Source organism: Zootoca vivipara, chromosome 6, assembly GCF_963506605.1.
Source record: "Zootoca vivipara chromosome 6, rZooViv1.1, whole genome shotgun sequence".
Classification (NCBI taxonomy): domain Eukaryota; kingdom Metazoa; phylum Chordata; class Lepidosauria; order Squamata; family Lacertidae; genus Zootoca; species Zootoca vivipara.
In genome coordinates this window covers 16,087,229-16,115,043 of record NC_083281.1, presented here as the reverse complement: position 1 = coordinate 16,115,043, position 27,815 = coordinate 16,087,229, and the positions used below count along the sequence as shown (strand labels likewise).

At 51.5% G+C, this 27,815-nt stretch overlaps 2 protein-coding genes across 9 annotated transcripts in view; one reads left to right on the top strand and one right to left on the bottom strand.

The window, feature by feature from the left end:
- The window catches only part of MARK4 (microtubule affinity regulating kinase 4), a 58,009-nt gene extending 43,926 nt beyond the window's left edge, over nt 1-14,083 (top strand). For 2 of the 8 annotated variants that reach the window (XM_035117675.2, XM_035117674.2), the window contains exons 13-18: nt 320-537; nt 1,262-1,365; nt 4,107-4,376; nt 7,831-7,887; nt 8,764-8,808; nt 9,453-14,083. In XM_035117675.2, the coding sequence (XP_034973566.1) occupies nt 320-537; nt 1,262-1,365; nt 4,107-4,376; nt 7,831-7,887; nt 8,764-8,808; nt 9,453-9,789 (1,031 nt within the window). In that variant the 3' untranslated portion in view covers nt 9,790-14,083. Of the gene's footprint in view, nt 1-319; nt 538-1,261; nt 1,366-4,106; nt 4,377-7,396; nt 7,477-7,830; nt 7,888-8,763; nt 8,809-9,452 lie in introns of those variants that run through there. The other 6 variants (XM_035117680.2, XM_035117679.2, XM_035117677.2 and 3 more) reach the window with 4 other exon arrangements.
- Nucleotides 13,744-26,478, bottom strand: CKM (creatine kinase, M-type). Its single transcript, XM_035117706.2, has 8 exons — nt 26,375-26,478; nt 24,621-24,836; nt 22,735-22,889; nt 21,534-21,666; nt 19,023-19,194; nt 17,394-17,517; nt 15,769-15,958; nt 13,744-14,176 (listed from the first exon to the last, which is right to left on the bottom strand). The coding sequence occupies exons 2-8, from the start codon at nt 24,811-24,813 to the stop codon at nt 13,998-14,000; spliced, it is 1,146 nt and encodes a 381-aa protein (XP_034973597.1). The 5' UTR covers nt 24,814-24,836; nt 26,375-26,478; the 3' UTR covers nt 13,744-13,997.
- Between the last annotated feature and the right edge of the window lie 1,337 nt (nt 26,479-27,815).

Genomic DNA, 27,815 nt, shown 5'->3' with positions numbered 1-27,815 from the left:
ATGCATCTCTGGGTTATTTGTGGGGCATAGGAATTCGTTCATTATAAAATGTTTTCAAAATATATTCCGGTCCCCCCACAAGGTCTGAGGGGCAATGGACCAGCCTCCTGCTGAAAAAGTTTGCTGACCCCTGTGGACCTAGTGCAACCACAGTGGCTGTCGCCTTGCTTTTGTTTTCTGTGAGCTAAAACTTTCACAGAGACCTGCATTTGAATCCCTGCTCAGCCAAGGAGCACTCCTTTGGATCAGCCGCAGGTTCTCTCCTCTCCTCCCTGTCTCTGACGGGCTCTCTCTCCTGCTGCCCTCTCTCTGCTTCCAGGCGGCCCATCCCCAGTGCCCATGCACCCCAAACGCAGCCCCACCAGCACGGGGGACGGGGAGCTGAAAGAGGACCGCATGCCTTCTCGCAAGGCCAGCTGCAGCGTCGTCAGCAACAGCGGCAGGGGAATCCCGCCCTCCAGTCCCATGGTGAGCAGTGCCAATAACCCCAACAAATCTGAGATCCCCGACCGCCGCAAGGACAGTGCCGTGAACACGGTGAGCAGGAGGGGGCTCCGGGGTCCCCCCGGGCTTGGGCAGAAGGAGCGCCCCCACCCGTGGGGAGGTGGGGGTAGGGGCCTGCAGCTCTGGCGTGGCTGGACCCCCATCCGCTTCCGAGCTGAGTGGCAGAGAAAATGAAACTTTCCTCCCCTAAACGCACATTGCTTTTTGTGCCCCAGAAGCCCTTGCGGAAGCTGTGGGTCCTTCTGGCCGCTGGTCTGGCCTGGCCACCCTGGGTGCCCCCCTGTGAGTTATTTCCAGGCAGCGGCTCAAGGTGGGGGGAGGCATGGCTGGGTACGGGCAAGAGGCCAAAGCCTCAAACTACCCTGGGACCAGATTCGCAGCGCCCTGCAGAGTCTTGTCTCCAGCTGGCAGGTCTGGTTATCTACCCTGGGAAGAAAAATCTGTGTCTTGTAATGTGTGGCGACCCCACGTATAGCCGCACATGCACATTCAGGCATGCCCAAAGCCAGAATCTGTCTCAGCAACTGCAAAAATCCCTCTTGGACACGCAATCTTGGCTTGCATCCAAAATCCCCATTCTGAGACACCTGGGCGTTCGGCTGCCTGCTACCTGTTTGGAGAGTTCTGAGCTGAGCCGGCGACAAAGCCGGTTTGCCGAAACGAGTCTGGCTTCTCAAAAGCTCCGTCTTGGGATTTCCCCCCGCTGTTTCTCTCCTGCCTCCGCCTCTTCAGCTGGGCTCTTCCTCTCTTGTTGCAGAATAACATTCCTTCGAGTATGATGACCCGGAGGAATACCTACGTCTGTACGGATCGGCCTGGCGGAGAGCGACACTCCCTGCTCCAGAACGGGAAGGAGAACAGGTATTGCTCCCCTTATTCCCCTAAGGTCCTAGCACAGGCTGCAGCAATCAAAACACGACACGTGGAAGAAGTTTTAAAACAACTTGCAAAGGCAAAGTAAGGGGGCTCCTACAAATGTACAAATGTACGCCTTAGCTACCGCGTTCGAAATTTGCCAGGCGCATTTTTGCACCAGGCTGTCGGCCATTTGCGACCGAGCGAAGATGCCCAGGTGCCAGGAATGACAGTGGACATCTCCATCATCTGGAGGTGCATGCTGGGAGCCCTTGGATCTTGACTATTTTCACATACTACGGTAGCAACACGTCCTGTAGAATTTTATCTACACAATCAGAAGGAATTTCAGAAACCAAAATGCTGTAATGAGAAATATGACTTTCCAGCCATCTGGCTCAAAAATGGCAACTAGGCATTCTGTTTCAGCGGCTGTAATCCTGCTTTCAGGAGCCATCTGGCTTATATATCTGAATTTCTAACACTGCTTAGCTGTGATTTCTGCATTGCAGGGGGTAGGACTAGATGCCTCCCAGTTCTGTAATTCCATTGCTATGCAAATATCATTTATAGGAAGGCTAGCCTCTCTTGGTTTCCCTGCTCTTCCCGGGTTCTTCTGGCCCGGGAGCAGAGCTCTGGCCTCATCCCCCTCACCTCTCCATCCCTGTCCCTTCCCACAGACTTCAGCTTGCCGCTGGACGCCTGCCCAGTTTCCACTGGTCTCTTTCTGGCTCAATGCTGCCCTGGCCCCAGGGAGTCTCCAGGCCCTGGTCGGTCACCCGTGTGACTGGCTGTGGGAGAATCCAGGACAGTCTCCAGAGACACGGGAGGAGGGGAGAGAGGCCCTGTCTGTCTCAACTTCTAGGAGGGTCCATCTGGGCCTCCTCCTCCTCAGCCCAGAGTATGGACCAGAAGAACTCTGAAAACAGATCTTTGGGAAGAGCAGAAGGACATTTCTATGTCTCTTTGGGGAGGGCAGGCTGGAGGGAGTCATTTTATCACTTTCCATTCCTAGTATATCTGAAGCAGCGTCTCCAACCCCATCGTTCTGCCCGGATACTGAGGTCCAGTACCAAGGGCCTTTTGGCGGTTCCCTCCATGCGAGAAGCCAAGTTAAAGGGAACCAGCCAGAGGACCTTCTCGGTAGTGGCACCTGCCCTATGGAACGCCCTCCTACCAGATGTAAAATAGAACAACAACTACCAGACTTTTAGAAGACTTCTGAAGGCAGCCCTGTTTAGGGAAGCTTTTAATGTTTGATGGATTACTGTATTTTAATATTTTGTTGGAAGCTGCCCAGAGTGGCTGGGGAAGCCCAGCCAGGTGGGCGGGGTATAAATAATAATAATAATAATAATAATAATAATAATAATAATAATAATAATATATTATTATTATTATTATTATTATTATTATTATTATTATTATTAGCTTCTAAAAACCCAGGATTGTAGCCAGCCTGGAAAGGCAGCCTTTTCACTCCAGAAATAGTCACTCCTAATTGCCAGCACGTAGCGATTAGATGTGGTTTCGAGGTGGCTGCAGAAGTGCTCTCTGTACATGGTCAGGATACTCTTCGTCTGGCTTCAGGGCCCCCCAGCTTCTTGTGCATGGGAGAGGATTTCATATTTAATTCATAACGTTATATAAAACAGAACGTTTCTAACAACAGATGACTATTAAAATACGAAAAGTGTAAATAGGAAATGAGTACAGTTGCCTATGAGTTAAAATCAGAAAGTCCAAGTAAAGAATCCCAATGTTATCGGACTATCAAACTTCTTTCCCAATTTGCCAGGCTCGAGAGGAGGGTTGCCTTGGAAAATATGGTTCCACTGTACATGCCGTAAAAGGATGCCAAATCATAGAAGAAGCACCTGGGGGTTCTAGTCCTTTTTCAAATCTCAAATTATATGTAATTTCCCCCATTATTGCCATATTCCAGTGTGAAGGTACCAAATGCCCAGTCTCAAGATTTGGGGCTGTTTTCCATTGAGTTGCAATTACTATTTGAGCTGCCAAGATCATATATAAGATCAGTGCTTTTTTTTCCTAAAGGAAAAGTTTAGGGTGCTCTCATTTTCCTGCTTATTGAAATAATGACCCTCAATGAGGCCAAACTTAGATTCACAAAATGTTTTGGGGGATGCATACCCCCAGAAAAAAGCACTGTACGAGATAATATTCCTACAGGTGAAACTCGGAAAATTAGAATATCATCGAAAAGTGCATTTATTTCAGTAACGCAACTTAAAAGGTGAAACCAATATATGAGATAGATGCATGACATGCAAAGCAAGATATGTCAAGCCTTTATTTGTTGTAATTGTAATTATTTGTCATTAGGTGGGCCAATTATAAATGGAATGTAATTAATGAAATGTAATAGCGATGTTTATTTTTGTATTATTGTAACTATTTGTTTTATTACAGTGGAATTTCCAAAAGAAACATTTGTGAAAATTAAAATTAAAATTAAAAAGAATAAGTTGCATTACTGAAATGAGTGCACTCTTCGACGATATTCTAATTTTCTGAGTTTCACCTGTACATTGGCACTGTCAAAAGTATTTGGTACCGTTAATTACGGACAGCAGGCAATTGTTTCTGTCCAAAGGAAACCCCCAAAATCTTGCCCGTGTTGCCTGCCTTGATGGGTGACTAATGCTGACTTCTGCCTCATCTCTCTCTCTCTCTCTCTCTCTCTCTCTCTCCCCCCCCTCCAATCCCCACCCTGCCCCATGCAGCTCTGCCACCAATCGGGTGCCTCCCGCCTCCCCCTCCAGCCACAGCATCGCCACCTCGTCCACCTCCTCGGACCGCACCCGGCTGTCTCGCGGCACCAACATCCGCAGCACCTTCCACGGGGGGCAGGTGCGGGACCGGCGTGGGACCGGTGTGCAGAACGGGCCTCCCACCTCCCCCACGCTCTCCCATGAAGCCACCCCTCTGCCTCAGAGCCGCAGCCGCGCCACCTCCAACCTCTTCAGCAAGCTCACGTCGAAACTCACGCGGAGGTGAGCGGCCGGGCGGGCGAAGAGGGTGAAGAAATCGAGAACGCTGGCTGGGTGGTTGCCACTCCCCGACTCCTTTTCCTCTTGCCCTTACCCCCCAGTTTGATTTACTGCATCGCTAAGGGTGGTTTTGATTTAAATCAAATCAAATCGATTTAAATCATGGTTTAAATCAGCAGTCAGTAAGACTTGGTTTAATTCACTAGTCAGTAAGACTTGATTTCAATCATTTTTTTACAGAAAGACTCATTCTTACTGGTATAATCTTAATATTTACAACCAGGTGAAGGTTTCATTTTTGGAATAATAAATTTTCAGAGTAGTTTTTACAGTTATATCAAAAATTACTGATTTGGTTATGCCGTTAGAAATACATAGACAGATAATTATGAAATTATTGTGAGGTTTAATAACTGTTTATATTTGGACAACTTTTCTGCTGTGCTTCATTGGAAGGAGAAAAATAATCATTTCCTTAATAACAATTTAAACAACCTATTTAACTAAAGCAATAACATTATAGCATATAGTGTTATAACAAATCCATGTTTGTTAACTGATGTGGTTACACTTTTTTTAAAAAAAACTTAGCCTGAGTTTCAGCACATGTGAAAAACTTAAAACAAATCCTTATTTCCTGATTAATAGCCTTTGGACTATAAAAGGTAAAGGGACCCCTGACCATTAGGCCCAGTCGTGACCGACTCTGGGGTTGCAGCGCTCATCTCATGTTATTGGCCGAGGGAGCTGGCATACAGCTTCCAGGTCATGTGGCCAGCATGACAAAGCCGCTTCTGGCAAACCAGAGCAGCACATGGAAACGCCGTTTACCTTCCTGCTGTAGCAGTACCTATTTATCTACTTGCATTTTGACGTACTTTCGAACTGCTAGGTTGGCAGGAGCTGGGACCGAGCAACGGGAGCTCACCCCGTCGCGGGGATTCGAACCGCCAACCTTCTGATCGGCAAAGCCCTAGGCTCTGTGGTTTAACCCACAGCGCCACCCGCGTCCCTTCCTTTGGACTATAATGTAACCTAAATAGAAAACTATCTTTAGAAAGATAGTTTCCTCCAAAAGCATTTTATTTTAAAAATCCAATTTAAAATTTTTAAAAATCCAATTTTTAAAAAAATATATATATTTTAAAATATCATTGATTTTTATCCACCCTGATTTCTAAGCAGAAGATGGCTTCCGCGGCAGAATCTGCACTCAGAGTTCATAAGACAGGGCAATCCTCCTGCAGCTGCACGGTGCAATTGCCTCTTCCGTGGGGGACCAGCACCATGGTTTCTGGCGGAAACTGTGTACACCCATAGCATTGGAGCTGCCCCATAGCTAGTGGGGGGGAGAGAGAGAGAATCCCTCGTTCCCCCAGAGTCCACATACCACGCAGACTTTGTCCAGTGAGCAAGGTGGAGAGCTTAAAAGCTCTTTCCACCCTGCCTTTAGATAGTGCCCTTAGCGGGGCCAGCACAAGCATTGGACATAGGGAGGCAACCGCCTCAGGTGGCAGAACCTCCGCCTTGGCTGTTGGGGGGGAGAAGAAGGAGTGCCCTGCACCTTCTGAACTGTGTGCTGGCAGGGGATGCTGCTGTGCTCTTGAAGTTTGAGTCAGCTCTGAGTCCAGACACCTTCTGAACATTGAAGGGGGCGGGCTGCTTCTTGCTCTTTGCCTCAGGCAGCAAAATGTCTTGGGCCAGCTCTGCAGCAGAGGAAGAGGAGGGCTTGGAAGCCCCAGGCAGTGGCTTTTATTGTTATTTACCCGCCTTTTCCCCTGATGGGGACACAAGGCGGCTTCCAGATACAAATAAGCACGGCTAAAATACATGAGGGAGGACTCATTTAAAACATTAACATTGAGAGAATTAAAACTGCATATATGCATATATCTCAAAGCAAACAGTTAATTGCAATGATAAAAGCAATAAAAATAGCACGGCACCAGCCATTTCATTAAAAGCAGTTGGAAAAGCCAGTTGGAAAAAGAAAGGCTTCACCTGAAGCACAGCAAGGAGGGAGCCAACCTGGCTTCTCTCGGCAGGGAGTTCCAAAGTTGCCTGGGAGCAGCCACCACCGAGAAGGCCCCTTTCAGCCGCTCAGGTTTGGCAGCAGGCCGAGGGACAACACCCCCCCCCCCCGAGCCTCCTTTTTACTCCGCACTTGCAATTTGCTCCTGGGGCAGTCATCGTGACACTTCTGATACTGTTTGCTCTCTGCAAAGGTTTTGGGGGAAGGGGTTGTTTCCAATCAGTGCGGATTCTGAAAAACCTGGAATCCCACAACGTTTCATAGCACAGATGTTCTGGTGTGTGTTTTTGCTTCCTTGGACTCCCCTTCCTTGGAGGTTTATAAACAAAGGTTGGACGGCCATCTGTCAGGGATGCTTTAGCTGAGATTCCTGCATTTCAGGGGGTTAGACTAGATGACTCTTGGGGACCCCTTCCAACTCTACAATCCTATGATTCTATGATTCCTCATTTTGCTGCGCTGCAAGCCCTATTGTTGTCGGTTGAGTCGCAGAACGGCTAGTATAACAGGATGAATCTGCCACAAATGCCCCATATTCCTGTGGCCACGTTCATGGCATGCGCTTTGAAGCCTCATTAAACCACCGCCACTTACCGCAAAGAGTTCTGGGAGATGTAGTTTGTTACGCCTGACGAGGTTCGTTAAGGGTGTGTCCAAATTCCCTTCCCAGAGCTACAGTTCCCCAGCGTGGTTTAACAAATCGGATCAGACGAGGCACCCTGGGAATTGAAACTCTCAGGCTTGGTTTGTTCGGCCCATGAGGCACCTGTTCAGATTCTTGCACTGCAGCGGGGTTGGGCTAGATGACCCTTGGGGGCCCCCTCCCAGCTGTACGATCCCGTCCCCTCTCCCACCCCCCATTTGGAGGCATTTCTGCTGGAAGGAAGAGATTGCTCTCCCCACTAACCTCTCTTGCTCCCCACCCCTCCTCCTCCTGCTGCTGCCGCCTTTCCCTCTGCGCTGGTTTCACTCTGCTTTTCTCTGTTTCCAGGGTCACTCTTGACCCGTCTAAGCGGCAGAATTCTAACAGGTGTGTTTCGGGTGCTTCAATGCCTCAAGGATCTAAAATCAGTAAGTCTGGCTGCCTTTTCTTCTTCCCTGGGGGTGGCGGGGGAAGCCTTGCCCGCCTGCCTGCCTCCAGCCCCTTCCCCTCCTGCCTCCTCCCCACCTGATCCCCCCCCAATCCCATAAAAGCTTTTGCTTCCTTCTCGCTTGACTAGAAATCTAGAGGTTCTTTCCCACCCACCCCAAAAAGTGTGTTGTTCGGGGCTTAGCTTCTAACACGAGTGCTTGGCGGGGTAGAAGGGACACCCCCACCCCCACCCCCGCTTCCAATCCCGGAAGCCCCTCAGTCCCCTTAATCCCGGATGGCTGCGGAAAGGCGCTCTGCACGTTCTCAAAAGCACTCTCTTCCTTACATTCCAGGTCTGAGCTAAGCTCTATGGCTCCACCCCCTCCCCAGGAGCTCTTAAGCAAGGCTGGGTAAGAGCCAGGCCAGGAGGATAGCTGGGCTAGCCGAGAGATAGTGTGGCGTGGTGGTTAGAGTGCCGGACTACGGCCGGGGAGAGAGAGACCAGGGTGCCCCGCCCCGCTTGGCCATGAAGCTCAGGGTGTGACCCCGGGGCCCAATCACTGCCTCCCTCGGCCTAGCCTGCCCCTCAGGGTTGTGGTGGTGGTGGTGGGGTTAAATGAGGAGGCGGAGAACCATGGGGTTGCCGCCTTGAGAAAAAGGTGGCATAGCCATGCAAGAAATAAAAGAATAAATGAATAATAGTTTGCACCACACCTGACTATATCTAAGCAGCGCAGAGGGGCTTGTGAGACTGATCAAATGCCCCTTTACATTGTCGACACCAGTTCCAGGCTGGGGGGAAGGCACTGCTGAGAGCCTTTCTCCCTGACGCGCTGGCTTTCTCCCTGCGGTGCATTCCCCCTCCCCAGACCCCAACTGGTATCAGCCACGTAATCCCCCCCCCCACAAATGCAGTTTGAAGTGGTACAGCCCACATGCAGGTAGAAGAGCCCCCCTCCCCAGGGAAGGTCTCTGATGCAGCCTCACTTAGCTGTGATTCCCAGCCTTGCCAAGGGGGTTGAGCTAGATGACTTCTGGGGGTCCCTCCCAACTCCACAGTTCTGTGACTCAGCCAGGGAATCTTGGGCTCTCTGCGCACAGGGAAGGTTTGAGGGCGGGGCTCTCGGACGGAGCTAGCTGGTCCCTCCACCTCTCTCCCGGCCTGGGGTTCAAGGCTCCTCCGGTGGCTGGGAATGGGGAAAGAGCCTGCCCACCCTTTGGCCCACCCCCCCACCCCACCGTCGGCTGTACCTTCTTCATTGCTCTCCTCTTCTTCCTCTTTCCAGGGTCGCAGACGAACCTGAGAGAATCAGGGGACCTGCGCTCACAAGGTTGGTACCCAGCTGTCTCACTGTCAAGGTCATTCATTCGTCGCAAAAATATTTGAAGGCCTCTGTGTCAGGGAAAGATATATATCAACGCAGCTTGCAACATTGAGAATATAAAACCATACAATGAAAACCATATTTAAAAAGTTAGAATCTGGAATCCGTTACCCAAAGTAGAAGGATGTGTTCTTCATTGCCTTGCATGGGCCTGGCGGAATAGAGAAAAATTTCAGCGGGCATTAGAAAATTGGCACAGATGAACTATTTTCTTCTTCTCTTCTTCTTTTCCTTCTCTTCCTTTTCTATTTCTTTATTTTCTTCTCTTCCTTCTGGTTTCTTCTCTTCTGTTTATCTTCTTCAGTTTGGTTTTCATTGTATTTTATGTTAAAGACACTCAATGGAATTGATTTTAAAAGAAAGTTGGCCCGCAAAGCGCCTTCCGAATCTCTAGTGGCAGAGAGTTCCATAGAACACGGGCCAGCTCCAAAGTGCAGCCGCCAGCTCACTGGGGGGGGGGGGCGGGAGTCAATTTCCTACAAGCGCAGAACATGTGTTAGGTGGCACCTGCCGATCATAGGGGCCAAACGGGCACATGTGGTGTGTGCGCCCTAAACTTCTCCCCCTCTGCCCTTCTCTCCCCTGCGCAGTTGCAATCTACCTTGGCATCAAAAGGAAGCAGAACCCCGGCTGCTCCGATTTACCTGGAATGTGAAGCTGACCAGCACCCGCTCCGCCGAGGCCATTCTGGTTGCCCTCCGCCAGGCCACGGACTCCGCCAGCTGCTGCTGCCGCCAGACGGAGCCCTTCGTCCTGTCCTGCACCCACGAGAAGAGCCCCAGCGAGCACTTCTGCTCCTTTGAGGTGGAGGTGTGTCGCCTACAGCGCTTGGGAGGGCTCCACGGCGTCCTCTTCCGGCGCCAGGCGGGCACCTCCCTGGCCTTCCGCACCCTGGTGGCGAAAATCTCGGACCAGCTGCAACTCTAGGCAGCGCTGGCTGGCGGGGCTTCTTCCTTCTGCGCCAACCCCACAGGCTGTTGCGGGGGGGCCAGAGAGAGGGTGTGACCCTCGGCCGCCCTCTCCGTTGCGTCCCCCTTGGGGGCTTTTTTCTGGGGCCTGATCCTGCTGCCTGATAGGACGAGGAGCTGCTCTGGGGGGCTCCCACTGGCCTGCCCGCTGTGCCTAGGGGCTGTGGGGTTGGGGAAAGAGAGGGGGGCGTTGAGGAAAGGGGGGTCACACCACCATCACCGCCACCACCGGGGCCGGCTTCACCCTCGCCACTGTACTTGGTCCAAGGATCGCCTCTAGGGGGGTCCCCAGCTGCTGCGGGAACCTTAAAGGGGAGCTCTCTCTCTCTCAGCCTGCTTCCCTTCCTAAGTGGTTTTTTTGGGGGGGGGGCTTTACTCTGTTAACTAGCAGACGCATGGCATGGGGAGCCTCGAAAGCAAAAGGGGGGTCTTTGGCAAATTGTGGTGTTGCAGACCCCTCTCCTACCCACTTTGCCATTACAGGGGAGAGTGTAGGAGCTGGGATCCCTGCAAAGCAGGTCTCTCTCACCCCCTTCCTCTTCCCACCAGGTGCATTTTCAAGGAGACCCCCGAGACCCCCGGGTATAGGGCAGTATATAAATTCAATAACAACAACAATAATAATTTTGGTTCCCCGCCCCACCCCCCGCTTCCATCGGTTGGCAAATGCTGTACCCAGAAGTTGAAACAGATCCTTTCCCGCTCTCAAACCAGAGCCACTTTTTGGGGGGGGGGGTGTCCTTAATTCCAGCTCCATTTTAGTATTTGGGACAAAATTATGTCTCTGGCTGATGTGAATCCCAGTTCCTTTTTTGGGGGGGGGGGACTGAGAGCTGGGTGTGCAGCTCCCACCCGAAGCCCGGCAGCCAATGGCCAGAAAGCTAAATCTGCCAAAGTCTCTCTGGAGCGGGGAGGGGGGGGGAGCCAGGCCTTTAGCCAAACTTGGGGGGCAATGTTGCCAAAAGAGGATATCCTCTTGCCCAGGCAGTGGCAGTGGTGGTGAGAAGCAGGGGGAGAGTTGGAGGGTTCTGGGGATGGCGTGACCCTGTCTTGCGGAGGGGCTGGCGGGCAGTTTTGGGTCCCGGTTGGTGCTCAGCCCCCTGGCTGCAGGATTCGGCAGCAGCCATTCAACCGGTGCAGCAGCTGTGGTGGGAGGAGGCCGCTGAGCTTCTGGTTCTCCTCTCGGAGAGGGTGGGTTGGAGGTTGAGTTTTGGCTTCTTCTGCTGTTGAACTTCCCCTGCAGCGCACCAAGGCCTTGAGTGGCGGGCAGGCCCCCTCACCGCCATTCCCCACCAGCCCCACATCACTAGACCAAGAACAACAACAACACACTCGCAAACCAGAACCCCGGTGCTTAGACGGCCCTCTTGAGAGGAGGCTGGCCCTCCCGGCGGTCGGTTCAAGGGCTCAGATCCATCGTCCTGACAGCTGGGGCCCCCGCCAGAGCTGCTGCAACGTTGGGGGGGTGGCTCCCCTCAGGAGGATCGTGGGGGGGCAGCGTCCACCCCCCTCCCCCATAAGAAAAGGCTGCTTCTCGCACAGCACTTCACCGGACAGGCGGGCATTGCACACTGGTTCGGGCACGGCTGCCATGCTCCCTGCCATCTCTTGCTCGACAGGGAAATGGGCCCAGCGGTGTGGAGGGGACCTTGTGGCCAGCACCCCCCACATCCCAGGGCGGAGGAGAGGGGCAGCCTGGTCTCTGGTGGGGGGGGGGGCGGCAGCTGCGGCTGAGCTTGGAGGAGGGGGGTCCAGGTGGAGCTCACGGGTAACAGTGGCGACGCTAAATTCGGCAGCTCTCGCGGGGAGAAATTTTAAGTGGGTTTCCTTCCTCCTGCCCCCTTTCCTCCCCTTGCTCCTTTCGCCTCACCCCACTTCTGTACACTGGGTCCCCCTGCTGTGACCTCCCCCCCCTTCCTCCCGGACCCTGCCTCTTTGGGCGCATCCCCCACCTCCCTCCCCATCTGTACAGACTCCCCTGTAAATAATTGTCCAGTTAGCCCCCCCCCCCGGTTATCATTGGGTTAGCGATATTAAATGAGCCCACCCTTTAGCCTTGGGACGATTGTAAGTTATTCCAGCCCCAGAGCGACAGTTCTGTACCAAACCCTTAATAAACGTAGAAAGCCTCCGCCCGCCGTCTTCTCTGCCTTGTCTGCTGCTGGGCCGCTTCTCTCATCTGTGGGGGTGGAATTGGGCTCGAAGAGGCCCTTCGTGGAAACTGAAGGGAACCCTAAGGGTCATCCAGCCCAACTCCCTTCATTGCACTTCTCAACGGACAGGTAGAGTCTGTGTGGGACTCGCGCCCTTTGTTTGCCTGAGGAGGTCTCTCTCTGTATGTGTGTTTAGATCACTCAGTTTTGAGAGCAGCCCTCGGCCCATGTTCAGAGGTGCTCTGCTTCCTTCTCTTATTCTGGGTGGGGGTGGGGGGTTGAAACAGGACTCTTGATTCGAAGGAGAAGTGCCTGAGAAGGACCTAGATAGGCTTCTCCTGCTCTTGCCCTTCTATAGGGGTACACTGCCCCTCCCACTGGAGGTTCCACTGAACCATTGCAGCTATAGTAACCACCAATAGGTGTCTCCTCCACGGATGTGTGTCTAAACCACTTCTAGAGCCATCGCAGCTGGTGACCACCATCGCCTCCCACGGGAGCAAACTCCACAAACAGGTGCTGTGTTGCGTGGAGAAAGCCCAGCTTCTGAATCTCTTGCAGGGTTTCAAATTACAAAACTTGCGGAGAGCTACTCCAGTACGATTGTGGGTGCTGGGTTGAGTGCAGGGTGTCATTGGGGTTCCTTTGACGCTCTGGGGACATCTGGTGTGTGACGGGGAAGAGCTGAACTGAAACAAGGGACGCACGATGCAAGCTCTCCGGCTCACAGCCTAGTAACCCTGCCTAAACGTAAGGACATAAAAAGCCCAGCCCTGTGAAACTCTCGACGCTGGTGATACCAGGTAAGGTTTGCAGGACCCCACCACTCACACCTGCATAATCTCTTCTCCCCAAGCTGGGCTACCCTGGGTCAGGCCAATGGCCCATCTGCCCAATGTCCTAGGAACCAAGATAGACTGCCTCTGGACCTGGAGGTTCCATAGGTACATAAGGTTAGCCCTGCTTTACCAGGCCAATGGCCCATGCAAAGGCCAGCATTCTCTTCTCATAGTGGCCAGCCAGATGCCCATTAGGGTAAACCTGCAAACAGGTTTGCAACTTGTATCCAGAAGCATTGCTTCCTCCTTTGGCAGCAGAGGCAGTTCGTAGCCATTGTAGCTAGTAGTAATCAGTGGCCGCCTCTATGAATTTGTCTAATTCCCAGATGTGCTTTGGGCCTGATTGATCAGGCCTCTTCTTATTTACTTAAGAGGAGCCTTCTGGGTCAGGCCAAGGGAGCCATCAAGCCCAGCCTCCTGCTCCTTCTGTTGTCAAATACTCCTACCACTAGGAACCCAGGAATGTTGATAGATTGCCTCTGGGCCTGGAGGTTCCATCAGATGAGCCTAGTTGCTGGGTCAGCCCATCGGCTCATCTAGTTAGCATCCTGTTCTCATAGTGGCCCAACAGATGCCTCAAAGTGAAGCCCAAAGGCAGGACCTGGGTGCAAGAGGCTAGAACCCCTTATGGGAAACATGCAATAGGGATTGGAGCACAAGGGCACCTCTCTCTCGCTTCTTGCACTTTCCAGTTTTCAGAAGCGTCGCTGCCTCCAACAGAAGAGGCAGAGCGCAACCATCACTGCACCCAGCTTTGCTTTCAGACCTCACTGGCTTTCCCCCCTCCTCTGCTACAAATGCAACTGTATGAAGAGTTAGCATCATAGAATCGTAGAGTTGGGTCCCAAGGGTCATCTAGCCGAACCCCCTGCAGTGCTTACTAAAAATACCTTTATAAAAAAAAACAGCACAAGAGACTCCTTTGGGGAGGAGGCAAGGCTCTGGGGGCCATAATTCGCTTTATTAACTCCTTCCACTAGGACGCAGGTGTCACGAGCTTCCCAGCTGCCCCGCCCCACCCCAGGCGGCCTTCCGCTCTCCTTCGCAAGAGAGAGGAGGGCGCCCAGGGACAGGGCGGTGGGTCGCCGGGAGTGGCAGGGTTGGGGTCACCCTCCCCCCGGAGTCCAAGCCCCAGTCCACGCGGGGTCAGCAGGACGGCGGCCGCGGGAAACCTCTCACTTCTGCGCAGGGACCATGTCGTCGATGGCCTGGCCCTTCTCCAGCTTCTTCTCCATCTCAACCATTAGCTTCACGCCGTCCACCACCAGCTGCACCTGCTCTACCTCGGAGGAGCCCAGGCGGTCGGCGTTGGAGATGTCGAAAACGGCACCCACGGCCTCTGTGTCCACACCACCTGCGGGGTTTTTTTTGGGGGGGGGGAAGAGTCACCGTTACTTGGATCGCCCCCTCCAGGCCCTCCAGAAACTGGAAGTGGGTTGCTGAGCCCATAGGGCGTGTTTCGTTTTGCAAATTTCAGTTTCCAAGAACAACGGGCAAGTGCTTGTAAGTCGCAACGAGTGACTCGGCCATTCGAAATATATTTTGGTAAACATTAATAGGATTTAGTTTTTGGTTGGTAAGCGGAATGTGCGTGCAATGACGTAGCGATCGCTGATTGCCGAGGGCTTCCCCCTATATAAAGGTAAAGGGACCCCTGACCCCTATATATTAAGACTTTTTATTAGTATTTAGCATTACCCGACATTCGGGGTATTGCTTTCCAAAATTCGGCTTTCCGAAAATGGTTTATGCGCTTTGTCATTAGACCATAGACTTGCCAAGCTAAATGATGCCTGCTCTGCTACAGAAATAATAGCTGGCTGGAATTCCTCATGCCCCAAAATGTGTTTTTTTAAGACTGCTCACTGGAGGGATTTGCAATAATTTAGGTTCGCTCCCTAAAATTGCACTCCCTACTGAGCCAGGAATCCGTTTCGTAGAATCGTAGGGTTGGAAGGTAACCCTAAAGGTCATCTAGTCTAACCCCTTGCCGTTCAGGAATCGCAGCTAACGAATCCCTGAGAGATAGCCACCCAATGAAGGAGAGTCCGTAACCTTCAGAGGAAGTCCATTCCATTTGCCTATGGACACCTTTTGTATACACGGTGCTAAGATTCCCCAAGGGCACAATGCACACAAATGTATGCCCACAGTTTTGGAAGGCTGGTGGTGGAAGATATTTAAAAATAAGTATCTGCCTGGGTTATTTTTTATTATTATTATTGTAGTGTGGATTTCATAAAATCGTAGGGACCCCCAAGGCTCGTCGAGCTCAACCCCCTGCAATGCAGTTCTAGCAAAGCATCCCTGAGAGATGGCCATCTAAACGCTGCTCAAAAATCTCCAAGGAAGGAGGGAGTCTACTTGAAGGAATCTCCTTCCTGGTCGTTGGACTCTATCGCTTCGGGCGCTGCCCTCCAACAGAAAACAAGCTGTCGCCCTCCTTCAGGCAACAGCCCTTCAGATATTTGAAGAGGGTTATTGTATTAGCTCTCGGTCATCTCTTCTCCAGGCTAAAAATACCCAGCTCCCTCGGGCATCCCTCATAAGGATTGGATTCCAGACCAAAGATATCTCTCTGCAAGGAAGCGCATTCCCCAGCCCCTTCCCCTCACCCCTCTGCCCAGCAAAGCCATGACTAATTCAACATGCAATCATTGAACTATAAAGCTGGAGGGGGTACCCCCAGGGGTCATCTACTCCAGCCCCCTGCAATGCAGTAACCGCCCCGTCAATTGCATGACACGAGATGGGCGAGGAGGGCACAAATAACAGCACGATCCTAACCCAGAAGTGCATGGACTGAATCCCCCCCGGGGCTCGCTCCCAGGAAAGTGGAACCAAGGGAGCTGTTTTAAAAAAATTCAAGTCCCTAGTCCTCTTGAGGTGCCTCCAGCTTGTCTTATTTCCACCATGGCGTCCAGGCCTCCCCTCCCGCCCTCTCACCTGTGCCACGTTTCTGCAGACGGAGACGCGTGAGGATTTCCTCGAACTTGGCATGCTTGCTGAGATGGGGCAGTTTGACGTGGACCCCCCCACGCAGCCCAGTGCCCAGGTTAGAGGGGCAGGTCAGGATGTAGCCCAAGTGCTCGCTCCAGCTGAAGGGGTGGCCAGCTTTCTTGAAGATCTCCTCGATCTTCCCCGAGAAAAAGGAAAAGATGAGCGGGGGAGGGGTTGTGGGGGGGAAGAGAGAAGCAGCTCCTTCAGTCTTTTATCTGCAGAACTAGGAATGTCCATTGTAGGACTCGGTAGGGAGCTGGCAGTGCCCAGGACTGGGAGTTTTCATTCATTTATTATTTCATGCATAGGCAAACTAAGGCCCGGGGGCCAGATCCGGCCCTATCGCCTTCTAAATCTGGCCCGCGGACTGTCAGGGAATCAGCGTGTTTTTACATAAATAGAATGTGTCCATTTATTTAAAATGCATCTCTGGGTTATTTGTGGGGCATAGGAATTCGTTCATTATTTTTTCCCCAAAATATAGTCCGGCCCCCCACAAGGTCTGAGGGACAGTGGACTGGTCCCCTGCTGAAAAAGTTTGCTGACCTCTGATTTATTTCATGAAATTTATGCAACCAATTGATTGGCAGGAGGGGAGAACACCTCAAAGCAGTTTGCAGGAAAGATGGTATCAAATAGGAAAAAACAACAAGGACACTTTGAAACTTTCAAAAAGTTAAAAATGGATCGAAACTTGTGGCAACCTTCTAAGCCTCTTGTGTACTTTAGGCAAGAATGTTTTTAGGAGGTGCTGGGGTGAGTAAATGGGTTTCAAGTGGCAGCCCATCAGCCAGCGCAGATCTTTGAGCGCAGATGCGATGGACTGCCAAGGCCTCACTCCTGCTAGCAATTGTGCTGCACCGTTTATTTAGACCAGGCACAAGCAACCTTGGCTCTCCAGATGTTTTAGAGCTACAACTCCCATGATTCCTGACCACTGGCCCTGTTAGCTAGGGATCATGGGAGTTGTAGTTCCAAAGCATCTGGAGAGCCAAGGTTGCCTATGCCAGGCATCCCCAAACTTTGGCCCTCCAGGTGTTTTGGACTACAATTCCCATCATCCCTGACCACTGGTCCTCTTAGCTATTGATCATGGGAGTTGTAGGCCAGAACATCTGGAGGGCCGAAGTTTGGGGATGCCTGACCTTGGCACTCTTTGCTCGTCTTTTTAGAAGCTCCAGGAAGATGAGTGTTTTCAATTGTCACGATCTCGCACCTGCATCTGGCAAGAATCCTGGACCTCAAACTCAGCTAGTCAACAGGCAAAACTGCAGGTGGTACCAGCTAGGACACTGTCAACTGACCGCAGCCTGCCTGAGTCACCTGTGAGCCTGTCAGGTGCCTGCCAATGAATTGTAGAGTTAGAAGGTACCCCCAGAGGTCCTCTAGTCTAACCCCCTGCGATGCGGGAATCATGCATCACATGATGCTCCCTGCTCTACTGCCTGCCAGGGACAGTCCCTCTGGGCTACCATAGGGCTGGCCTCTACTCCCTTGCCTCTCTGCCATAGCTCTTTCCATGTGGCCTCTGAGACAGCCAGGAGTCCTCTCTCCCCCTCTGCAAAGCTCACCTTCTGCAGCCCGACGCAGAAACGCCGGAAGACCTCCTTCATGTTGCCGCCCTTCTGCATGGAGATGACGCGGAGGTGGTCCTCCTCGTTCACCCACACCAGGAAGGTTTTGTTGTCATTGTGCCTGGGGGGGGGGGTGGAGAGAGAGAGGGGAGAGTGTAAACGCTGCAGGCCTGAGTCCCTCAAACCTCTCGAGTGCATTGGAGGTATTGAGACAGCACAAAAGGGCATTGAAGTGCACCAGGAATGTAATTATTATCCTTTTTTTAATTATTAGTATCATTTTTATCACGGTCATTTCTATTCCACCTTTCTACCAGGGTATTCGAGGCAGCTTTCAACAGAAGCTAGAAACCATACAATATGAATGCATCTTGCACAGAGGGTACGTTGCAGGATAATAATATAATAATAAATACCCCGCCCTCCCCGGCCAAGACCGGGCTCAGGGCGGCTAACACTGAATATAAATACAGTAAAAACATTCAAAAAACAAAACAAAAACCAGTTGATTAAAATATAAGTTAGAATACAGTTTAAAATGCAGCTTAAAATGCATCCTTGTTTAAGTGGTAGCCCATAGATCAAAGCCATAAGGGGAGAAAACGTCAAATATTCACCGGGGCCAACTATCCATGGTATATATATGCAAAAACGCACATACTCGAACCACCCCCTGAATGACCATCCTTCTCAAGCAAGATGAATCTGGGATGCTCTCACGAGATCTCGTGGGCCCTCCAAATTCCCGCCAAAGCAAGTTGGAGAGCTTAGAAGCTCTTCCCATGCCAGGAAAAACTTTTAAGCTCTCTGCCTTGCATGCAATCAAACTGCAGGGTTTCAACCAGCCAGCTTTCAACCGCGCAAGGTTGAAACCGCACGAGATAATTGCACACATGACATGATCGGGCGGTACAATGCAGATACGCAGTGCAATGCTTTAAAAAGGGGGGAGGAAATGTAGAACAGGGAGCAAAATGTTTAAACGTGCATGTTATCGTTTGCAGAAAAAAAACGTATCTCTCTATGCTATATTTTTGCAAGCCGCACAATGCCGTTTGGGGCCCCCCTGCTCCATTAAACATTTTGCAAGCTGTGAGGGAAGGGTGTGAGAAGTTGGGTCGAGCTGGACATGCCCAGAGTGGCTGGGGCAACCCAGTCAGTTGGATAGGGTATAAACAATAAAATTGTTATTGTTGTTGTCACCGAATAAAAAAGGTAAAGGACCCCTGTTAGTTAAGTCCAGTCGCGAACGACTCTGGGGTTGCGGCACTCATCTCGCCTTACTGGCCGAGGGAGCCGACGTTTGTCTGCAGACAGTTTTTCCGGGTCATGTGGCCAGCATGACTAAGCCGCTTCTGGAGAACCAGAGCAGCACACGGAAATGCCGTTTACCTTCCCGCCGGAGTGGTACCTATTTATCTACTTGCACTTTGATGTGTTTTCGAACTGCTAGGTAGGCAGGAGCAGGGACCGAGCAACGGGAGCTCACCCCGTCGCGGGGATTCAAACCACCGACCTTCTGGTTGGCAAGCCCTAGGCTGAGTGGTTTAGACCCTCTGTCACTGAATAGGATGTCCCTATTTTCATCAGGAAAACATTGGGAGGTATAAATGTGTTGCTGCTTACCAGATGCCTCTGGCGTCAGGCCAGTCCCGGGCCATGCCTGAGGCGAGCAGGAGAGGAGAGACGGGCTTGTCAAAGAGGAAGTGGTCGTCAATGAGCTGCTGCTGTTCTGCATCGGACATGTTCTTCAGAGGGTAGTACTTGCCCTTGAACTCTCCGGTCAAGCTGTTCAAGGCTGTGGAATAGGGGGAAAGGCAGGGAGATGAGAGGGAAAGGCAGGGTAGAGACACCAGGTGGAGGAGGCCATGCCTAGGCACTAGCCATTTCATGGAACCATAGAGTTGCAGAGTTGGGATGGACCCCTAAAGGTCATCTAGCCCAACCCGCTGCGATGGAAGACCATTTGTACATATCCTGCATGGTCTGCTTTGGGGCATGGGAGTGTTGATGGAAGAGGCCTTGCAGCCACGACCGCCTAGCTCTAGCAGTTGCTGTCTGGATACGGGGCTCACTATTTCATCCAGTGACACCCACACAATTTGGCAGCGGCATTTGTTTACCATTTTGCATTTCCCCCAAGATTCTACACTTAGGAATATAAGATGGGGGACGCCTGGCTTGCCAGCAGTACATGTAGAAAGCATCTATGGGACTTTGTAGACCATGTGATGCAGCAGCAAAAAAGGCTAATGCTATTCTCGGCTGCATCAACAGAAATCTAGTGTCCAGATCAAAGGAAGTCATTGTTCCACTCTAGTCTGCCTTTGTCAGACCACACCTGGAGTCCTGTGTGCAGTTCTGGGTGCCACAATTTAACAAGGATGTTGACAAGCTGGAACATGGGCAGAAGAAGGTAACAAGGATGGTCAAGGGTCTGCAAACCAAGCCTGTTTAGAGCAGTTGGGGATTTTTAAACAGAGGTTGGCTGGTCACCTGCCAGGAATGCTTTAGCTGTTACTCATGTATTGCAGGGGGTTGGACTAGATGAGCTTTGGGCGTACCATCTAACTTTCCAATTCTGCTTCTTATCAAAACAACCCTGTGAAGTAGACTCATTCACTTAGGGGAGGCTTTGCAGGCCACCTGATCCACATACCTGATGTAGATCAGTTAAATGATCAGTTTCAAGAGAGTGACTGGCTCATGGTCACCCCAATATGAGTTTTTAGCCGGGTGGAGATTCGAACCAGCGTCTCCCTGCTCATCACCTGTGCAACACTGTTTTTGACTACAGCTCCCATCAGACCCAGCCAGCACAGCTGTATGATGTTGGAGCTGAAGGGAATTGCAGTCCCAAACATCTGGTTGCTGAAGGCTGGTTTAAAACAAGGTCTTCATATGCTCCCCTTATTGCCAAATAAAAGCATGTTTCGTCTATCTGTGTACATTCTGAAAGGGGGGGCAGGTCTCTCCCAACTTTGAATTTTGGGGGTGCTTTGTAGCTGAGGGCATTCTCCCTCATTCTTTTGATTTGGGGTATATGTCAAATTTGAAGCTTCATGAACTGGCATCTATTAAAGACCGGATGCCATTGCCTGTTATTTACTAAATAAATAACAGAAGATGCCCGTCATCAGACCTTTGCCAAATACCTCATCCCATTGCATGTCAGCTCTCAAACAATTCGGAGACTGAAATCAAATGCTGCCCAGAGTCAGCAGATATTTGGCGAACGTCTGATGGATATTCATCCCAAAAGAGAATCTGAGCGGACTGTTCCCTCTTCTAGAGGTTGCAAAAAGCCCTCTTTAAGTGCACTTCAAACTTATTATTCCACCAAAGAAGGAATTGTAATCTAGTCTGGCTCTGCAAAGGCTTTTAAAAAAAGACACCCTAAAACTACAGTCCCCAGGCCTCCATAGGAAGAAGGAATGACTGTAAAGGTAAAGGTACCCCTGACCATTAGGTCCAGTCGCAGACAACTCTGGGGTTGCGGCGCTCATCTCGCTCTATAGGCCAAGGGAGCCGGCGTTTGTCTGCAGACAGCTTCCAGGTCATGTGGCCAGCAGGACTAAGCTGCCGTCATGGCTAACAGCCATCAACAGCCCTCTCCTTCTTCCTGAATTTGTCTAATTGTATTTCGAAGCAGGTGGGACGCAGGTGGCGCTGTGGGTTAAACCACAGAGTCTAGGGCTTGCTGATCAGAAGGTCGGCGGTTCGAATCCCTGCAATGGGGTGAGCTCCCGTTGCTCGGTCCCAGCTCCTGCCGACCTAGCAGTTCAAAAGCATGTCAAAGTGCAAGTAGATAAATAGGTACCGCTCCAAGCGGGAAGGTAAATGGTGTTTCCGTGCGCTGCTCTGGTTTGCCAGAAGCAGCTTTGTCATGCTGGCCACATGACCCAGAAGCTGTCTGCAGACAAACACTGGCTCCCTCGGCCTATAGAGCGAGATGAGCGCCGCAACCCCAGAGTCGGTCACGACTGGACCTAAAGGTCAGGGGTCCCTTTTACCTATTTCGAAGCCATCCAAGTTGGTGGCCATCACTGCCTCCTGCGGCAGGGAGTTCTGCAGTTCAACTCTTGCACTACCGAAAGAAGGAATTTGTTTTTCCTGACCCGATTCTTCCAGCCTTACCGGTGATGGAGAGGTTCTCAACAGCCCGGCGCTCTCCGCGGCTGCAGTGGGGGGGCAGGGTGTACCCCTTGATGCTGCGCCCTGTCCTCACGCGGCTGCTGAGCACATAGTTGGGGTCCAGGTCATCTCCACCCTGCAAGGAACAGAGAGGCAGAGGCCTGCCGTGAGTTTGCCAGGCAAGCCCCGGACACACTTGCCTTTCTCACAAGCACAGTGGCCCTTCCCCGTTCCAGGCAAGCGTCTGAACCCTCCCAAGTCAAACCATGAATCTGTCAAGCATAGTGCCGTCTCTTCCAGCCTTTTCCAACCTGGCGCCCTCCAGATGTTTGGGACAGGTTGGCAAAGGCGGGTCTACTCTGACTGGCAAGTTCCCACCCAGAGATAATAACAACAATAATAATTCATTATTTATACCCCGCCTATCAGGCTGAGTCTCCCCAGCCACTCTGGGCGGCTCCCAATTGAATATTAAAACAATACAGCATTAAATATTAAAAGATTCCCTAAACAGGGCTGCCTTCAGATGTCTTTTAAAATTAGGATAGCTGCTTATTTCCTTGACATCTGATGGAAGGGCGTTCCACAGGGCAGGTGCTGCTACCGAGAAGGCCCTCTGCCTGGTTCCCTGTAACCTCACTTCTCGCAATGAGGGAACCGCCACAAGGCCCTCGGCGCTGGATGTCAGTGTCCGGGCTGAACGGAGAGAACATCAGAAGAGCCTGGCTGCTGGATCGGGGCAAACGGGACCCATCTAGTCCAAAACTCTTCTTACAATGGTCACCCAATGGTCACAAGGGAAGACCACAAGCTAGATCTGATCACTCTCCCCTCCTCCTGTAGTTTCCAGCAACTGGGATTCGGAAGCAGAGCACAGCCATGGTGGCTAGGAGCCTTCGATAGCCCTCTCCTCCTCCATGAATTTGTCCCATCCTTGTTTAAGGACACCCAAGTTGGTGGCCATCCCTGCCTCCTGTGGGAGGGAGTTCCACAGTTTAACTCTGCCTCTGTCCTTTATTTTATCTGTCCTGAATCCAGGCTGAAAGCTGTGGCTGCCTCCTGTGCAGGTGAGTTCCCTTGTTCAGGGAAACAAGCACTGGGGGTTATAATTTGCGTGTCCAAAGCACGGGCACACCTATGGAACTACGGCCCACCCCTACAGCCCCCCCCCAGCCCCTCAGCCCCAGACAGTCCTGGTTCCTACCTTCAGGTTCTCATGGTTCAGGTCGGTCTTATGCTTGTCAGTGGGCTTGTAGCCACCATGACGGTCCCGGATGATGGGGTCAAAGAGATCCTTGAAGACGTCGTAGGACTCTTCGTCACCAGCCACACAGCCCACAGTCATGATGAAGGGGTGGCCTGTGTGTGAACGAGGGGGGAGGCATTAGATTAGGAGAAGGGTGCATGGGGTTTTTAAAGCTGTGATTCCCTCATTGCAGGAGGTTGGACTAGAATGACCCTTGGGGGCTGGCGAGTCCCCTAAAAAACCTGATGACTCCCAGAGGCCTGTGGGAATGGGATTAGGTGTTCAAGGTGGGAGACTAGCAGCTATGACCAGTGGGGTGCTGTCTTTGGCAAGCCTCGTTGAAAAGGAACAGGGGCTGCACATGAGATCTCACTCTGCAGGATCATAGAATTGTAGGCTCCTGTGTTAAGAGCTCGAGCTCATTTTGCTCATTTCCCGTGCTCTGTGCATTAGTATAGAGACAACCAAAACCACAAGTATATCCCTCCAGTGCCTTAGTGTCTTTTTCCTGCTCATTAGCAGGTTCCCCAATTTCCCCCACATCAATGAAGTTATTGTCGCCAGTACTTGGTGTCCCCCAGTCTGCTGAAATCATGCCTCCCCCCCACTCAGGATTTAGCAGGGGGCTCCTTCAAAGCACAGCAAACCAACCCACATAAAGGAGGAGAAGGGTCCTGAGCAACATCATGGGAGGGGGCTTTATAGGACTAACGTGAGACTGTGAAGCTCCCTTGCTATTTTTGTTACTGGGTGCTGCATGTTGTTTCAGCAAACTTGTTGTATTTTTGGCATTGAGATGTGGTTTTTTTGTACGCTATTGTATTTGCTATTGTTTTGCTATGCTATGATGCAATTGTTTTCATAGTGTTGAAAGCGTTTTCCTGTTTTCTTTGTTGTAAGCCGCTTTGAGCCTGATTTTTGGTTTGTGTGCAGAAAAATGGCATACAAATGAATGAATGAATGAATGAATGAATGAAGCCTGTGTCTCTCCTGGAGACATGCAGAATTATACACAGGGTTTTATGTGCAAACCCCCCCCCCCAAACTGAACCCAGCAAGGGGACTTGGCTGTTTAATCCAGGAGTGGTCAGCTGGCAGCCTCCAAAGAAACCGCTTCCTGTGGTTGACTGGAAGTGAGTCCTCCCAGTAATATTTGCAACTTGCAATAGGTTTGTTTGGGCTTTTGTATGTAATAAGAGGGTCCCTCGTATTTATACTACAATTGGGGACCTGATTTGATAAGTCTTTATGGTCTAATCTTTTCTCAGTTAGGAACATAGGAAGCAGTCGTATGCCAAGTCAGACCCACTGGTCCATTGAGCCAAGTGTTCCCAACACTGACTGGCAGCTCAGCTCTCCAGGGTTTCAGGAGGGTGACATTCCCAGCCCTCCCAGGCAGATGCTCTGCCACAGGGACCTTCCAATTAAATATCCACGGGAAAGGGGGTTGTTCTGAGTTGTAGGTGCTATTCCTGCATTGCAGGGGGTTGGACCAGATGACCTTTGGGTTCCCTTCCAGCTCTCCCCTCCAATGCTTCTCATGTCTTGCTACTCTTTCTAGATGCGTGGACTCAAAGCAGGCGGGCCTCTGGCCTCTTTTGTTTCCTCCCCCCCCCGTTCCTCCCCTCCCGTCGTCCAACCCCACCCCCACCCCCGCTCTGTGTGGCAAATGCATGTAAAATCATGCAAATTGGCCACCAGAGGGAGGTGGCAAGCTGGATTGGGGAGAAATTGCATGCCTGGGTTTTGGTGACATCTTTGCCCGCAAAGTGGAGAGAGAGGAAGGGATGCTCAGCGTGGCTTCAGCGTTTGGTTCGTGGAAGCGCCAAAGAGGTAGGACCCACCTGGGTTGTCCACACCGGTCTGGATGCAGTCGTCCAGGGTGAAGCCGCTGGGAGTCTCCTTGTCACGCAGCTTTCCATAAATCTCCTTGGTGAGGACCTTGGCCATGTGGTTGTTGTGTTTGGAGAGGTCAGGGAACTCCTCCTCACACTTGTAGTTCAGCTTGAACTTGTTGTGGGTGTTTCCGAAAGGCATGGTGGCGGTTGGCGGGACGAGTCCTGTGGCAAGAAAGCAGGCCGCAGCGTTGGGGGCTTTTAAAGTTTGGAGGGAGGCGCAATAGGGCTTTATTAAAATTATGCGTGGCATGGAGATAGTGGAGAGAGAGAAGTTTTTCCACCACCACCTCTCTCCATAACACAACGAGGCTGAGCATTGGAAGATTCGGCATGGAGGAAAGAAAGTCGTCCGATATACAGCACACAGTTAAACTATGGAACTCGCTGCTGCAGGAAACAGAGACAGCCATGAACCTGAGTGGCTTTAAAAGAGGATGGGGCAAATTCATGGAGGAGGAGGTGCCTATGGATGTCTATTAGCCATAACGGTTATTGCTCTGCTCCTGAATCCCAGTTGCTGGAAACCACAGGAGGAGAGGAGAGGGCTCTCATGTTTGAATCCTGTTTGCAGGTTTCCCAGACGAAGCATCTGGGATGCGGGACTTGAACCAGCAGCCAGGCTCTTCCGAGGTTCTTAATGAGGGGCCTATCCACTTTCTCCACCTCCTTCGTAATTTGCCCAGCCTTTCTTCTTGAGATCTGGGAACTTGAAGCGTGCAAAGCACATCTGCAGTCCCTATGGCAAGGGCCTTTCCATGGGCCAGAGCTTATTCTAGGTATGCATTATTATCATCATCATCATCATCATCCTGGCACAAGTCACCCAGTCTCTGCTGGAGAATGAAGAGTTCCCAAGGTGGTGAGGAATCCCATTCCCACTTCTGGGCCTGGCCGTATGGAACCCACATGGAAAGGTCAAGAGGGCCCCTCTGGGTGCCAAGTGGGTGGGGAAGGGGGGGCGTACAGGTTCCAGCACCCCTATCTAGTTGCCGCCAATGGAGAGCCAGGGATAATTTTAGCCCCCGGCCCCTCGGAAACCAGTTTATTTATAGCCAACTTTCTTATCCACAAAAGGGCCCCGATGGCGTGGAGGAACATTTTGGCTGCCAGCTCAGCCTGCATTCCAGCGGCTACTTTTGCAAAGTGTCAGCGGTCCCCGGATCCAAGTGTCCAGCAAGGAATTCAATCTCCAGGCAGGGTGGGGGGTGGGGAGGGAAGTGGGGAAAGCACTGTGTGCAGCAAGGAAGGAGAAAGGGGAAGAGTTTGGCAGGTGCCTGCAGGAGGGCTGGCCAGTGGGCGCATGCCAGGGTCTTCCTAGACCTCCTCTCCCTCCTGCAAACAGCAAGGACGCCCGTCTAGGGCACTCAGCAAGGTCACTGCAAGGTTTGGGGTCACTGGCGCCATTTGGGGCCATCCGAAAAGAAGGGCAGTTCTAAGAGCCTGGCAATCCTATACTTGGCCATTCTAGGGGGTGAAGCATCAAAGCAGATCCCTGGAGTAGGGGGCCCCTGCTGGAGCCCCAAATTCTCTGGACTGCCCATCCACTCTAGCTCTAGAGAGTTGATAGATCAAATTCCAGATTTTTAAAAAATCTGGCCTGCTTTGTAGGCAATGGACCTGCAGCGGTTGCTGCCTTTTTTCTCTTTCCTCCCTGCTCCCACCCCATGCGCCCAAATCTGGGAACCAGAGACGGCTATTACCTGACAGGGAGAATCAAATCCTGCAAAATCCCCAGGGGCTTGGCGCTGCCTTGTCTCACTCCAGCACAACAGGTGACCCGAAAGCCTGACTCAAGGACCTAGACATATATACCCTGTGCCCTGCTGCCATTGGCCGAACACCGACAAGCAGCCAGCCTCTGATTGGGCGCTGCTTCCCCATCCCTGCTTGAAATTTGGGTCGGGAGCTTTCATCGCCTCTGTCCCCTGATGGAACAGAAGCGACTCCTGCAGGGCTCCTCTTTCCCCCTGGAGGCAAAGCTCAGCCCCGGGTCCTCCTTCCACAATGCAGGGCCCCAAAATACGTGAAGCGACGACGACAAAGCGAGTGGTTTGGAGCATGTGCAGAGTGCTCCTTCACAATGTGTCAGGACCTGGCTCATCTTATGTAACTAAAGCGCAAAAGAAGAGGCTGCTGAATCAGGCCAAAGGGGTCCCACCTTTGTATCCTGTTCTCACAGCGGCCTAATACCCCTAAGAACCTGGGAATCTGGATAGACTGCCTCTGGAGCTGGAGGTTCCATAAGAACATAAGAAGAGCCTGGCTGCTGGATCAGGCCAATGGCCCATCTAGTCCAGCATCCTGTTCTCTCAGGGGCCACCCAGGTGCCTGAATCCCCGCTTCTGCTATCCAGATGCTTCTATGAAGTTCAGAACACAAAGGTGCCAAGAGGCCACCGCTTTAGCCCACCCATCCCTAGGAACTGGTATTCAGAGCTAGACTGCCTCTGAGTATGCAAAGAGGCCCGTGTCTGAACCTGCACCCTGTTCTCACAGTGGCTGGCCAGATATTCCAACAGGAAGTCCCCAAAGACCCCTCAATGGGTATTCAGAGGCGTGCCTTCTCTGAACACAGCCATCCTGCCTAGTAGCCTTCGATAGCCCTTTCCTTCACCATAAATTGGTCCAATCATCTTTTAAAGCCATACGAGCTCCTGCAGCAGGGAGTTCCACCGTTTAACTCTGCACTGTGCGATTTCTAACAGTTATGAACAAGTTGAGTTGAGGATAATTTCTTGTAAAGCGGGTTTTTTTATATCAAAAGTTTGCTAATCTTTTATTTTTTTATGTAAACGATGTCGAGGACATCCAAAGTGTTCTGGCGAGAGATGACATCTTGACTCCTGCCAATGAGCGCTGGCAGTTGAGGACGAACCTTTGGATCCAGGAAATGGAAGTTGCGAATGCACAGAACTGGGCAAGTTTTAATTTAAGGCCACAGCAGAGTTTCCATGGCAGATTGTTGATCTCACCTCTTTTCCTTCTCCTTTCACTTGGATTTCTTCACTGCCTTCTTTAAGTTACAAACATTTCTGTGTACCTTATTGAAATGAAAATGCATATATTTAAAGACAAAACTCTGCTGTGTCTTTTCTCTGTTCTGAACCTCCCAACATTCACCTTCTTTGGGTGTCCACGGGTT

Excerpts from the sequence above, each read along its gene's own strand:
- CKM (XM_035117706.2), bottom strand. The coding sequence starts at position 24,813 with ATGCCTTTCGGAAACACCCACAACAAGTTCAAGCTGAACTACAAGTGT. Across the intron at positions 19,195-21,533 it reads TGAGAACCTCTCCATCACCG|CCTTGAACAGCTTGACCGGA; the intron begins GTAAGGCTGGAA and ends CCTATTCCACAG. Across the intron at positions 15,959-17,393 it reads TCTGCGTCGGGCTGCAGAAG|ATCGAGGAGATCTTCAAGAA; the intron begins GTGAGCTTTGCA and ends TTCTCGGGGAAG.